This window comes from Talpa occidentalis, unplaced genomic scaffold (assembly GCF_014898055.3).
Source record: "Talpa occidentalis isolate TD23 unplaced genomic scaffold, MPIMG_talOcc4v2.1 talOcc4.11, whole genome shotgun sequence".
NCBI lineage: Eukaryota > Metazoa > Chordata > Mammalia > Eulipotyphla > Talpidae > Talpa > Talpa occidentalis.
This window is the reverse complement of record NW_023601104.1, coordinates 69,152,126-69,166,365: the sequence shown is the minus strand read 5'-3', so window position 1 is coordinate 69,166,365 and position 14,240 is coordinate 69,152,126. Positions and strand designations below refer to the sequence as shown.

The 14,240-nt window shown below is 35.2% G+C and overlaps 1 protein-coding gene across 2 annotated transcripts in view; it reads right to left on the bottom strand.

Annotated features, from left to right (window-relative positions):
• Positions 1–2,879: 2,879 nt before the first annotated feature.
• Positions 2,880–14,240, bottom strand: part of MNAT1 (MNAT1 component of CDK activating kinase) — a 148,474-nt gene continuing 137,113 nt past the window's right edge. For both annotated transcript variants that reach the window (XM_054690878.1, XM_037503468.2), the window contains exon 8: positions 2,880–3,342. In XM_054690878.1, the coding sequence (XP_054546853.1) occupies positions 3,222–3,342 (121 nt within the window). In that variant the 3' untranslated portion in view covers positions 2,880–3,221. The remainder of the gene's footprint in view (positions 3,343–14,240) is intronic.

The following is a 14,240-nucleotide window of genomic DNA, read 5'->3' as shown; positions in this document are numbered from 1 at the left end:
GGGTTTGGTCAGGGGTCCATAGTTTGCTTTCTCCTGATCTAGGTGAAGGTGAACTAGCAAGTAAGAATAACAAATTTTTCCCCGAGTGCTATATATTGATGTTCTAGGTTAGGATTATTAAGTTTAGGTACAAATAGTGTTCTTTTTCATACATGTAAATTGATAACATTCTTGTCTATTTAGTCATCCCTTAATTACATAAAATATATCATACATAATTTTAATAAAAATATTTCAATGCTTCTGCTAATATATGAACCCTTCCCCTCTTTTCTTTCAGAATGGATTAGTATTTAAATCTAAGCTTTTTTGATGTAATACCTTTTGACTGAATTCTGGATGAATTCATTAGAAAATGATAGCTGGAAAGTTCGTAATATAATTTTTTAACTTTGTTAGCTTTTGACAAGTTTTTCCCACTATACTTGGATTTGGAAGTGATTATCTGATCACCTCAACACCCTAAAAGGTAGACTCTAAGTTTAGATCAAATATTGAATGAAACTGGGGAATACACAATATTAATGCATTCTGACTACACTGTAAATACATATTTAATACTATTAATAAATGCTTAAAAGGGAATGTAGTTAATAGTAAAATAATGTGCCATGCAATGGATTTCTCAGAACTTCTCTCAAGGGTACCAGAAAAGGTTACTTAATGTCACTTAAACATTAAATATCTAAAAGAATGCAACACTTGATCTATAAATTTTGCTGGAAGTCTTAAGTTTGACTATACTCAAATTTGGTTTTACACAGTTATTGTTTGTAAATTTGACAGTTTGACATTCGCCTTTAGCATATAGACTCTGGAGTGTGGCCACTTGGATTCAAATCCCAACTCTGCTTTTAAATTGGTAATCACCTTTGACAAGTTGCTTGACCTCTGTATGCCTCAGCTTCTCCACCAGTTAAAGAGGGGGAAAATAATAGTGGGATTATTGTAAGGATTATTTATACATAAAATGTGAAGCACAGTGCTTGGCACATAGGTAAATGCTCTTTTGTGCTAGTGTTGCAAACTGTTAAAAATTTTAATTGGCGTTGATGGAATACTTGTACAGTCTTTTATCTCCAAAAAAAGAGAAAATCATTGGGAAGATAGGGGAAATCCAATTAATTTACAACATTTCTGTTTAGTGAATTATCATTAGGTTTTCTTTCGATCTAATAGGGTCAATTAATAACTACTAAATTAGGTCTCGAACAAAGTATGGCAATAGGAAAGGCAAAATATTTACAATGCACTATGGTTTGAGAATTTGTCAGATCAGGTACAGGCAGTTTCCACAAAGTAAGATAAGTTAAAAGTTTTGAAAGCCTTTTTATTTTATGAAAGCCATTTAAATACATTATGCAAGGTACTAAGAAAAAAGTAATATTCTTTCTGTTTTAAAGACTGGCTACTTTACTTTGGCAGTTGAGCACACAAAGCTTTATCATAAATCCAATGTTCTCACTATGCTTTGAACAGATTTAAAGATTGTACTTAAAACACGAGATATGAGAAATAGGATGTAGCCTGTATAGTACAGATTGACTATACTTAGTATTCCAATTTTGGTTTTTTACTAACCTGTGTATATGATCTTGGCCTACTCAATTATTTAATGCCTTCATTTTCTCAATTATCAAGTATGGTTAGTATTGGAAAGATGAAGATGTACTCTGAAATTAATATCTACTTAGTCAAAATAGATGGAGTTGTTACACAGATGAAGTGGAGCCACCAGGCACAGGGCAGGCAGCAGGGCAGGGGGCCAGGAGGCTGGCAGGCCTTCTAACCCACAGTGAATCTTTAGCTTTCTCTTTGGGTTCTCTCTGGCATCATCTCCTGGTCTCTTCTTCTCTGTAGTCACTTTCCACAGCAGCCATTCTCCACCATACACCATCCTCTGTGTGACACTATCCTTATAGCCTCTGTCTCTGCTCAGATGTGCCCACTTACATGTGATCACACAATATTCCAGGTGTCCACAGTCAGGCATGCATACCCTGAGCCCATGTTCCCACGTACCACCAGCATTTTCAAGGCTGCAGGTGATAGTACCTTCTGCATTCAAGGCCAGCAGCACAAAAGCCTATCACTTACCCTACAAAGCATATTCCAGCTTAATGTAACTACAAATCTTGTTTCACATGACTTTCTACACATGAAAGTAACAATTATCGTAATGGAGATCTGATAGGAAATCCCTTAATTTCCTTGAGAAGCTATGTCCCATATCTAGCAGTCTATGTAACTGATCCATACAAGACTGAGATGCTGCAAATATCCATCCTATCCAGATCCAAACTCTATGCAAAATCATGGGTATATTAAAAAGCCTTTGAAGTTTTAACAAAACTCCATCAGAGTCTGCAATTTACACACAGGGAAATTTTATTTTGAAAGTATCAATTCTAATCTCCAAATCATCATAAAATAAGTTCAAATTTCTATGAAAAGTGCCATTTACATAATAAATTCTATTAACTTACTTCTTTGAATTTCCATTAAAGCAGGTTAATACTCTGCTCTGGTTTATCCTAAGTGTGGCTCACAGCTGGGAACTATAATACCTTGCTGAAAGTTTTTCTCACTTTCCACTGCTCAGAACAGGCACTGAGTCCTTAATATTGAGTGACATTATCACAGGTCAGGTTTTGCTTGTCACAACCTGCTGGTAGAAGGAAATATATCCACTTGTCTGAACCAGTATTAAGAAAACATTGCAGGGGTGAGGGTAATGGTGAGGGTGGGGGAGGGGCAGGAGGAGGAGCATTTTATGAGAAGAAATAATAGACTCGGATATTAACTGTAAATGTCATTTTCAAAATGGCATTTTGAAATATGTTCAAGTAAAGCAATGTAATAAGAAAACCCCACAAAACTTAATATGAAGTCTAGCTTTATTTTTAAGGAGATTTTTAACAAGTCTGTCAACCTCAAATATACATAGGTGAATTACTCATATCTACCATCAAATGAGGCTTACAACTTCAGTCCCTCTCAGAAAAATATAGATAAAAATAAATCTTTTCCACAAATATTTATCCACTATATTACCCAGCTAAGTTCCGAAATTTTCTCTTTATAAATACTTTAACATAGCTGCTAGTGGTAGTGCTATTGTTAAACAGCCGCATATGGCTATAATTTTACAAGTCTACTTTATTTTTGCTCACTCCCTGGTTCGGCTCCAAGGTCCAAAGCTCATAAAGGAGAAATAAAGGTTACATGGGCTGCCAGAAAAGTCCACTGAATGCATCCTGTAGCGCTCTGTGACAAGCAAGAGAAGAAGTATAGCCTCCAGCAAGGTCTTGTGGAGAGGCAGCTCTGACATGGTTTAAATACCTGAAACAAAACAGAAAGTATAACATTGATATAAAAAGCACATATAAAATTGGTAACATTTTAAAAGGCAATAGTAAAACTGATTCACATTTTAAAGAGGAATTCTGATTGAAATGTCCAGACTTTATAAATGGATTATTACCTCTTAAAAGGAAACATAGCAACTGTATGTAGAATGCTTAAACTAGTATTAAATTATAAAGCAAATTACATTTAGATCTAAAAGCAGCTCTGAATGAGGCTTCAAAAATAATGCTTGCTATTAAAATAGTCACTGTTCCCAATTTTCAGAACTAATTTTTTTTTTGCTGACCATTGTTTGGATACTTAACTGGCTGACATGCTCTTAATAAATGAATATACAATATTAACACTATTGTAGTACTAATATTTTTACACATTGAACCAATTTCAAAAAGACAGTGTAACAGATACTACTTTTCTTCAATCACACAATTACTTAGCAATTAAAACTTTCTACCTTGACAAAAGTAGACAAACAGGTCTGAAAAATAGGCCAATTCAAGCCAGAAAGGGGCAGCTTGTTAGCATGACAACCAGTACTGCTGAAAAGCAAATATTTCCAGCTTTGCTTTAATGCCTAGTTTAAGAAACCACATTGTTTCTTCAGGCCTCAGGAAGTAAAGGAGCTTCACCCGCCTTAGAATTACGGGTATAGCAAATGAATAAATCAGGTACAAGAACATTTTAATAACTTGGAAACTTTTCTACTCATTCATTCAAACTTCCTGTATGTCAAAGTCTTGATGCATGAGCAACTTATTATTTCTAACATAATAACAAGTCTGTTTTTCATTTGTATCCATGTTTAATAAGCTTGTGTGATTAAAAAATATATGGCAATATATGATGCCAAATAGAAAAAATGGTCAAAGTAAGACACAGCTCCTGGATTAGACTATAATTTATTCACATTGCCACAAATCAAGGTGTTAACTCAATTCTTTGCTTCTCTGCCAAGGGTGAGAGGGGAGAATGGAAGAAGGGAAATTGGTATTTACTGAGCAATGATCTCCAAACATTTTTGATAGTATATTTATAGCAGTGAAAAATATTTGAGCATACAACTCCAAAACCTGTATACCTGTTAATAAATTATATCCACATAGTATTAGCATGTAATATACTATTAGATTATATATAATTATATATAGCAATATGATAAGCATGTTATTATATATATGTATATATACACACACAAACAAATGCTTAAGGGATGCAATTAAAAATATTTTAATAAAAGTTCTAATATACTCTCTCCCTATATCCCAAGTTACATACACTGGTGAGATGCATTTGACTTTGGACACCCCTGTTATTAAACAGTCACTGTTAAACTCTTGATAAAACCTTAGATCCCAAAGAATCTGAAAATAAGGGTTTACTAAACCTACCACATGGCCATAAATCCATCTGCTTATTACCTCCAAGGACACAATAAAGTATCAACTGTTAAGATGTGATGTATAAGAAATGAGATGTTAAATCACCTCAGATAATCAAATAATCATCTGGGAGCAATAAAATTGATTTTTTTCACTGGGAGCTCAATGACTATCACAAAAATAATAAGTAATATTTTTAAAGATATCTTGGAAATAAAATGTTTCATTCCTAGCACAAGTGTCCAGATAATTTTTATCCAAATCTTAGTGTAACTTTTTTTTCCTTTCATCAGACCCTGAAAAGAAAACCATAGGCTTAGGTCCAATGGCGGCTCACTCATGGCAAAATTCAAGTACCACAGTAGAACTCTGTCAACCTTAAGAAGCAGCCAACTATCATAAATAAGAATTGGTCTTCATAGCCATAATACAAACCACTGTGCAACTAGTTGTTTTGATTCATCACATTTTGGTACAACTTGCTTCTGGGAAAGTTGAGTCATACCATCTCTGGCCTGGCAATTCAAGCATAAACTTGCAGTGCACATACAGTTTTTATATGTTATCCTGAGAAAACTGAAACAGCTGCACTGCTGGCAAGAAAACACAAGACCACCAGTAAAATATCCAAAACAGTTGCATCTTTTAATTTATGACTGCACTGTTTCCACAAAGAGTATATAAAACAGTTCAACTTTTTTATAGGGAAAATGTAATAAATAGTCATACTCACTGATGCCAAAAATGTGTAAAAAAAAGTTTATTTAAAATGATTAATTAATGTTTGAAAACAGTATTTCTTGAATAGTCATAATCCAGAGCAATGAGCAAATATTTTAAAATTTGAGTTAATAATACTAAGTTGTAGATTCTCAATGCCAAAATGAAGTCAATTAAAATTTCTTTGCTTAGCATTGAAGAAAATGCATTTCCCTTCTAGCAATTATTTTTCCTAAAAATGTGCATGAGTATGATTCTTTAAGGAGACCTGCTTGTTTACACTGCTGTTTTTGATGTCTAGGACCATACAAAACAGTTACTGTTAAATATTTTAACTTATTGCCACCATGGCAACCTGTATTAATTCCAATTTAAAAAACAAAACATAGTTCATTCTTGTTATTCTACTATAAGCTTTTGTTTTCTAGGTATTTTAACTTAATGTTCTTAAATCCTTCAATTATTATGATACACCAAAGTATTTTAAAGGATCTGCCACATTAAAACCACACAATGAGAATTTCGTGTTCTGCCTACTTTTTCATATCAGTCCACATCTGTGTTGTTTTAATTCTTTTATGACCATTACAAGTACATCACTGAATAGGATCCCTGGGATTTTTGGCATAGGTCAGTATCATTTCAGGTACACCTTTATAAAAACAGAATGAGGAAGAAATCTTAGCCAAATTTATTTCCAAAAGTCAATCTCAATTGGATTTTGGAGCCTGAAGGTAACTGCTCTATTTAGCCAATCCCAGGACAGTATTTCTGTTTTTCATGGGTTTATTTTAAATACCTGTAAATCTTATAAGCAAAAACCAGGGAAGGAAAACAAAAGGGGGGGGTTATTTTTATACCTATACCATATTTTTACTGAAAGCATACTAAACTCAAAGGTTTAAAAATTAGATTTTTGAATATTTCCTTAATAAAGATTTTAAAAGGCATGTTTTCAAAAGCTGTCTGAGATAATTCCTAAACAAAGGGCATCTTATGCCCTCATTTATACTCTCTCTAAAGTTGCCCTTTTTTTCCATTACCCATCAAAATCCCTTTCAAACAGACTTTGGAGAGGGGGAGGAAAAGGATCTAAGAGGAAAGTCAGAGAGTATTAAGTACTAGAAAATCGAAAACTACACTTAAAAATTTGTTCTTGAACTCTGATTTCCTCCACTATCATTTTCTTTTGTTACATTTAGCAGCATTTGTTCTCACAGAAGGTGGTATAATTTACACTGAGCTTTACTGATTTCATTTTCTCAGTTCTTTAACAGAAGAGTGTTTCTCTGAGGTTACTCTTTTACTATCTCCCTCACTTTAAAAGTCCTATGTTGACCATCTGGCTAGAGTCTTTGAGCTCATTTTAGTGCTATTCAACAATGCTTTGAGTTCTCAGCTAGGGGCAGAGGGCAAGGGCTGTCACTCAAAACCATTAGACTCTTCCCCTCCAGTCACAACCTGCTCATGATAACCCTTAAAAACCTTGACTCCAAAAAATCAAAGGCTTTCAGAATTTACATTGAAATAAAAATGTGAAGTTCATATTAGTTTCCTCCACCTCAAATTACCAAACACTGTAGTTAAAAAAAGGGCCTCCCCTGGTGGTGCAGCGGTTGAGCACTGGGCTGTGAGGCTGCCTGCAGCCCCTGCAGCGCCGGTTCATTCCCCCGGCAGCCGGAGAGGGTCCCACAAAAAAAAAAAAAATAAAAAATAAAAACAAACAAACAAACACCAACTTCCATAGAGTTAAAAACTTGAACTGATTCAAACTAAAAAAGGGGAGGGAACTCTAGAGAGCAAGACTCTTTTTATAAGGTGGTCAACATTTTTAAGTGTGCATTTACTGTGTCCAGAAACAGTAACATTTACAGAAACATTTACTGTGTCCAGAAACAGACCAGTTTCAAACAGTTCTGCCTCCCAATCTACAAAAGTCAAATCTACTTGCCATTAGGGGATCATCCAGCTGATCTCAGCTGTCAAGGCCAACAGCTCTTATAGGAAATTTAAGTCAAAGCTATGACCATTTACATTAACTACCTGAAGTCTATCTCAATGAGATTTAAAAACAATCAGAGCAATAGCCTACTCAGACAATTTTTGCTGAAAAGCAGAAATCTGAAAATTGAGGTTAGTGGTCAGGTATCCTAACCTAGTCACAATGTCAGAATAATAGATAAAGAAACTCTCTACAAAGGGGAATGGATGGCCATATATAAAAGGGTAAAGATTACAAATCGGACCACTGTCCAAAATTCTGAGGGGAGTTTTGTTATAAAATCACAGGTTTCATGAACTCCAACCAACAATAAGACAAACTTCTACAATCATGATGTTACTCTTCGCTTTATTATCTAGTCAGCAAGTGAAAATACAACTTTAATAGGCTAATTTTATTAAATCTGACTTTGAATTTATACCAATTTATACACTGGGAATTGAATTCACAATTTTTCCAGACATTTAGAACATCCCAATGCTAAAATTCAGATTTGGAAATTAAAAGCCACAATCGTACCCAATGGTATAGTATAGCTAAACAAACTGCTCAGATAAGCCTTTCTAGATACAACTTAAGAAAACTGTGCAATTTATTGTTATAAAAAACATATGGGAATTTAGGGCAGGGTAGTTACCACTGAAAGTTAATATTAACTACATAAGGAAAAAAACCTTCCTTGATTTGAATGTGAACTACTGAACACACAGAAGATATACAGCTATTTCTTTTTTTTTTCTTTTTTTAATAGAGGCATGTTTATTTATTTATTTATTTATTTATTTATTCGTTTGTTTTGTTTATACATGCACTGGGTACAGTCAGAAGTGTGGGAGGGTGAGAGAATTCACCAGAGCCAGAGCAGGGAGCAGAGCAGGCAGAAGGACCGAAGTACACTGCTGAGGGGAGCAGCGGGCGCTGCAGGAGAGGTCTGCGCACCATGTGGGACCCTCCTCCGGTGGCCGGGGAGCAGCCGGGGATGGAACCGGCACCGCAGAGGCCGCGGGCAGCCTCGCAACCCAGCGCTCAACCGCTGCGCCACCGGGGAGGCCCTATACAGCTATTTCATGTAATGCAGTCCATGGAAAATATTGTAGTTTTGGGTCTCTCAACTGATAGATCCCTAAGGATAGATTCTACCTATTTAATACAGACAAACAATGGAATATGGAGGAACTAGGTACAATGAGGTAAACTAAAAAAGAGACATGAAAAGCAATAATAGTAGCCAATGGATTAAATAATTTTTCATAAACCAGAAGATGTTTCTCTCACGACAGATTACTATAATGTTTAACTAATATCTTTTTTAAAGATTTATTTATTTATTTATTTTTGTGGGACCCTTGCCAGGGGCCGGGGAACAAACCGGCGCTTCAGAGGCTGCGGGCAGCCTCGCAGCCCAGCGCTCAATAACTGCGTCACCAGGGGAGGCCCCAGATTTATTTATTTTTTATACAAGAGCTGGGTACAGGCCAGAGGCACAGGAGAATGAGAGGATTCACCACAGACAGAGTGGGGAACAGAACAGGCAGACGACAGAAATACACTGTTGAGGGGAGCCGCAGGCGAGGCAGGAGAGATCTGCTGCACAATGTGGGATTCACACCGGTCAGCAGGAATCGAACCCCACTGCAGAGGCTGCGGACAGCTTCACAGCGCGGCGCTCAACCAGTTTCGCCACTGGGGAGACCCTGTTTAGCTAATTTCGGTATTGCTCTTACATGCTTATATGAAATTAGTGAAATGGTATGAATAATGCTTCTTCTTACGGATTCTTAAAGCATAATACTAATTCCTATACATTCATTCAAGATAATAACTAGGGGAGAGGGGGAAGCAAAGTTTCATGAAAAATCTAAAAATAAAAAATCATATACAGAATCTGTACATGACAGTGAGGACAAGTTCACTTTTGTAGAAAAACATGACATATTATAAAAATAAATATCTCAGTTTCTGAATTTCTTAAGGTTCTAAATAGATCTAGTGCCCACATATGGCTTGCCTAATGTAATTTTTGACTATGAATTCAATGTTAGTAATGTGTGCCAGACTTTCATCACATGTTTATAAAGGCTGGATGAGTAACTTTTCTCCAAGGATGGACAAAATATCGAAATTCATTCATTTTTTCAAAAACTAAAAAAAAAAAATTACAGAGTGGCTACTATGTGCCAGGTATTAAAGCAACTCTTAGAATAAAGCACAGCAAAGCCTCCACATTCATTAACCTTATAATTCAGCAGAGAAGAAAGATGTTAAATAATGAATCTTCTGAAAAAATCAGAGTTCTATGGGTGTGATTAAAAAGAGTCCCCAACATAAAGTTCAGAAAAAATAACTATCTCATTGAATAGCTAAACTGTAGGATATGTATACATGGTGGGGAAAATGGAAAATTGTGAAGAAAACACACAGAATTTAGCAGAACTAAAAAGATGGCAAATGTAAAAGCACCACTAAAGTAGATATCTCAGCAAGAAGAAAATTAAGCCATTATAGGAGTAGCAGGATAAAAGCAGCAAAGAGAATCCCAAAACACCATCACTAACTGGTAACAAAAATAGCAAGAAAAACACAAGGTGAAGTTGGGGCTAAACTTTCTAAGACCTGTGTTTCGTTCAGAAGGAAGAGAGGTGTTAACTTTAGACTTTTGAAAATAATATCGGTTAACTCTGGAAGGCAGATTTATAATATGTTATATTTCTCTACTTTTCTGCTTGAAATAATTATCATTTTTAGATGCCACCTCTGTTAGATTGTCCAAGTAGAATTACTTCTTTCCTCCTCTGAATTCTCACAGCATGCTACATTTCTCATAGGCACCACAGCTATTTATAAATGTTATCCATTTCCTGGCAGATAAGTTCTTCAATAATAAGATAAATATCAACTTACTAGACAGTCAGCATTTAAAAAAAAAATCATCCCATCTTCTAAAAAGAGAGTAGAGAATTATAAAAATCAAATCAATATTCTACTTAGTTGTGATAAAACTAAGAACAGCCATCATATTTTGGCAACTAGAACTAGAGAATATGGTTAAGAGTTATCACTACCAGTTATGAACCTGTGGAAGAATATGGCAGAGGGCTGTTTAGAAAACAGACTGTACATCAGTCACTGAGGAGAATGCCAAGACTTCCTGGATTACAAGATGCCCATAATGACAAAAAGAGGAGAGGTATAACGTATAGTGTAAAATAACTTTACTTAAAATGTAATTATTTGTATTTTCTTAAATGTGTGTGTTTGAAAGTTGCTTTGAAATTTTAATTCACCTCTGTCTCATATGCTGAACTCTCAGTTTGTTAACCAATTTTACACTCAAAGACACATACTATAATGGAATATAGTTATGAATGCAAAGAAAAACAAGAAATTCAAACTGAACTGGATACACCCAGAGCTAGGTATTTCGTAAAAATATTTATTTTCCATTCAAAACACTTTCTGAAAAGCTCAATTTCATATACTGGAATCTGAATCATAACAATAACTTAGACAAATCTCTAAAGCAAACAATAACAAGCAAAGACAAAGTCAAGTGGATAAAATGAGGATTTCTCCTAATTATGGAATATTTTATTTTCCAGCAAGTAAAAACAGGTTCATAAAATGTCTACTTAAGGGACCACTAGCTATAAGCAATAAAATCTGAAAAAGTTCCAAGAGTTCTGGTTTAATGCATAACAATTTTTAGTTTTTAAGAAGCATTTTTAATATTTAAGCCCACAGAAAACTTGCACTCTCCTCCAAAGGCAAAACCACAGCATCACTTTGGGGGAAAAAATAATCTATGCCCATTATCATAAATAATGTGCTAATGCAATCAATTTTACTAAAAATGATGCTTTTCTGGAATAGAATGCTTTAATAAACTAGTCAGTTAGATGGTTAAATATCATTTGGACCAAAAACTTCATGTGTAAAGAAAATATTTTCCTCTTATTTAAAAAATCATAGCAGTATTTTTAGTATTCTGTTTTAGTTCCAGACTACATTTTTTGGCAATGTGTTATGACTCTGCATATGCTGGTATAATATTTTAAATAAAAACACTCTAATCAGTTACATATGACTTGTTTTGAAAATCATAAGTTTTTAAAGTTTAATTTTACAGAACCTACTTCAATAGATTAAAAAAGTTCTTTATAGCTAAAAACATAAATTTCTTATTTCATTACTTTAAAAGATTAAAAGACAGAAAAAGTGCTAGTGTTTTCTTGAATTCTACCTTTACAGGGGAAAATTATTTTCACCTGTCACTCCAAAGTTCATAAAATAAGTTTTCTTATCTTTAGATCATGCTTTGGATGAACCTGGCATAATGAGTCAACAAAAAGTAAAAAGAAGCAAAACCCCAGCAAAGATTATTCTTGATATATTTTGTTCCTAACTGACCGCCATTCGTAAAAATTAACGTTTTATGGAACTAGAGCTAGAACAATTTTATTTGAATGATATAAAGTAAACTACAAAGGTATAAAAATCTTATCTTTCAAAGACATACTTACAATTAATCCTACATGTGGTTACTGAAAACAAATTTCACATTTTATAAAATAAATGAGAAAAATAGTGGGTAAAGACAGTATAGACAAAACAGTGGGGGAAAAAACTCAGAATCCTAAAAGTGGAAGGGAACATTAGAAATCATTATCCTATAGCCTCATTAATAGATAAAGCAACTGGCATCCAGGAAAGTTAACATTTTTTTATCTTCTTGGGAAGAGTCCATTTATTCGATGAAAATTTACTATGCACTGGTATTGTGATAATTCCCCAGGTGATAAAGAGGCAAGAAGGATTTTCTAGAAAGAAGAGTATATAAAATGGTCGGAGAGCTAGGTGAACATGGTGTTTCCAAGTGTCAAATTTAAAGGACCATGCGCATCTTGACTATTTTAAAAAATATATACTGAGAACCATTAAAAATGTTAGTAGAGGGCCTCCCCAGTGGCGCAGCGGTTGAGCGCTAGGTTGCAAAGCTGCCCGAGGCCTCTGCGGCACCGGTTCGATCCCCGGCTACTCCCCGGCCACTGGAGGAGGGTCCCATATGGCGCGCAGACCTCTCCTGCTGCCCGCTGCTCCCCTCAGCAGTGTACTTCGGTCCTTCTGCCTGCTCTGCTCCCCACTCTGGCTCTGGTGAATTCTCTCACCCTCCCGCGCTTCTGACTGTACTCAGTGCATGCACAAATAAACAAACAAACAAATAAATAAATAAATTAAAATACATGCCTCTTTAAAAAAAAAAAAAAATGTTAGTAGGAAAGTAATGCAATCTGACCTGAATTTTATCTCTATGAAAGACAGATTGGAGAGAGAGTGAAAAGGGAAACAAAGTAAATGATTATGAGCACCACTAGGGGCTATGACTCTAAGGATCTTAATTGTCTAATTATATGTAAGATAGAAATAAGAATAAATCGTTGACAGCTCCCTATCTTGGGCATAGAAGACAGAGGAAGTTTCGTCACAACAGGATGTATAACAGTTGGAATAGCTTTCACAAAGAAGATAACTTCCATTTAGGTACAAGGAACTGAAATATTTGTCAGACTTATAGGTAGAAAGATAGAAATGTCCAGGATCCTGTTAGAAATGTGCATTTAAATCAAAGAAAATGAATACAAGTTCACTGGATATAACAGCACACCTTTTCAATTGTCTTTCCCAGAGTCCTTGGAATCAGAGCAGTGCCTTTAAGGCACCATAAAGGCAAAATGGTAAGTAGGGTCAGCTGGAGCTGTCACCTCCTCTGTAAGAGTAGTTTTGCTTTCTGCTGTTTTATATTTTGGACCCTGCTAAATTTTGCTTTTAAAAAAATGATTCTTTCTTTTAAAAAGTTTGTAAACTATTATTGCATAATTTTAGAATAAAACAGATTTTATGTTAGTTACTGAATATACCTTTGGTTGTGGACTCAGGAAAGTTACTTGGCTGTTAAGAGTGGTTACAAATGTGGCCTGCAGTGGGTTGAGTGCAGCGCTGTGAAGCTGTCTGCAGCCTTTGCAGCACCGATTCCCAGGCGGCTGGGGAAATTCCCACATGGCATGGCAGACCTCTCCTGTCACGCCCACTGCTCCCCTCAGCAGTGTATTTCTGTCATCTGCCTGTTCTGCAACCTGCACTGTCTCTGGTGAACTCTCTCACCCTCCCGCGCCTCTGGCCTGTACCCCAGCTCTTGTATAGAAATAAATAAATCTTAAAAGAGAGAGAGAGAGAGGGGTTTAAAAAAAAAGTTGTTACAAATAATCAGGAACAATGTAGAAGTGCCCAAGACAGGGAGTGGCACATAGCAAGTACTCAGTAAGTAGTAATGAATGAAACCAAAAGATCAAGGAAGTACCTCACACAATAGCAGCCTCAGCAGAGGAAGAATTGATCAAAAAGATTTAGAATGAAAAGTCAAAGGAAGAAAGAAAACTAACCATGTCACAAAACAAAGGAAATACAGTTTGTAGGAATAAGAGAGTGGTTCCACAAGGTTTAAAATAAGATTAGGTCTATAAAATAGCTACCAAATTTTGCAATTGGAAAGTCAATAGTAAAATAGCTAAATCAAATTCTAAGTAAATGCCAAATTGCACAAGGTTGGGGAAAGAATTAGAAATAAGGGCGTGGATATAGCAAGCATAAGAATTCATCAATAGTTTGTTGTTGGAAAGCGGAAATAGTTAAAGGGCAAATTTTTTACATTTACTTATTTATATACATTTTACTTCATTTTTAAACAATGTCTGCTTTTTTTCCCCTCGGGTGTA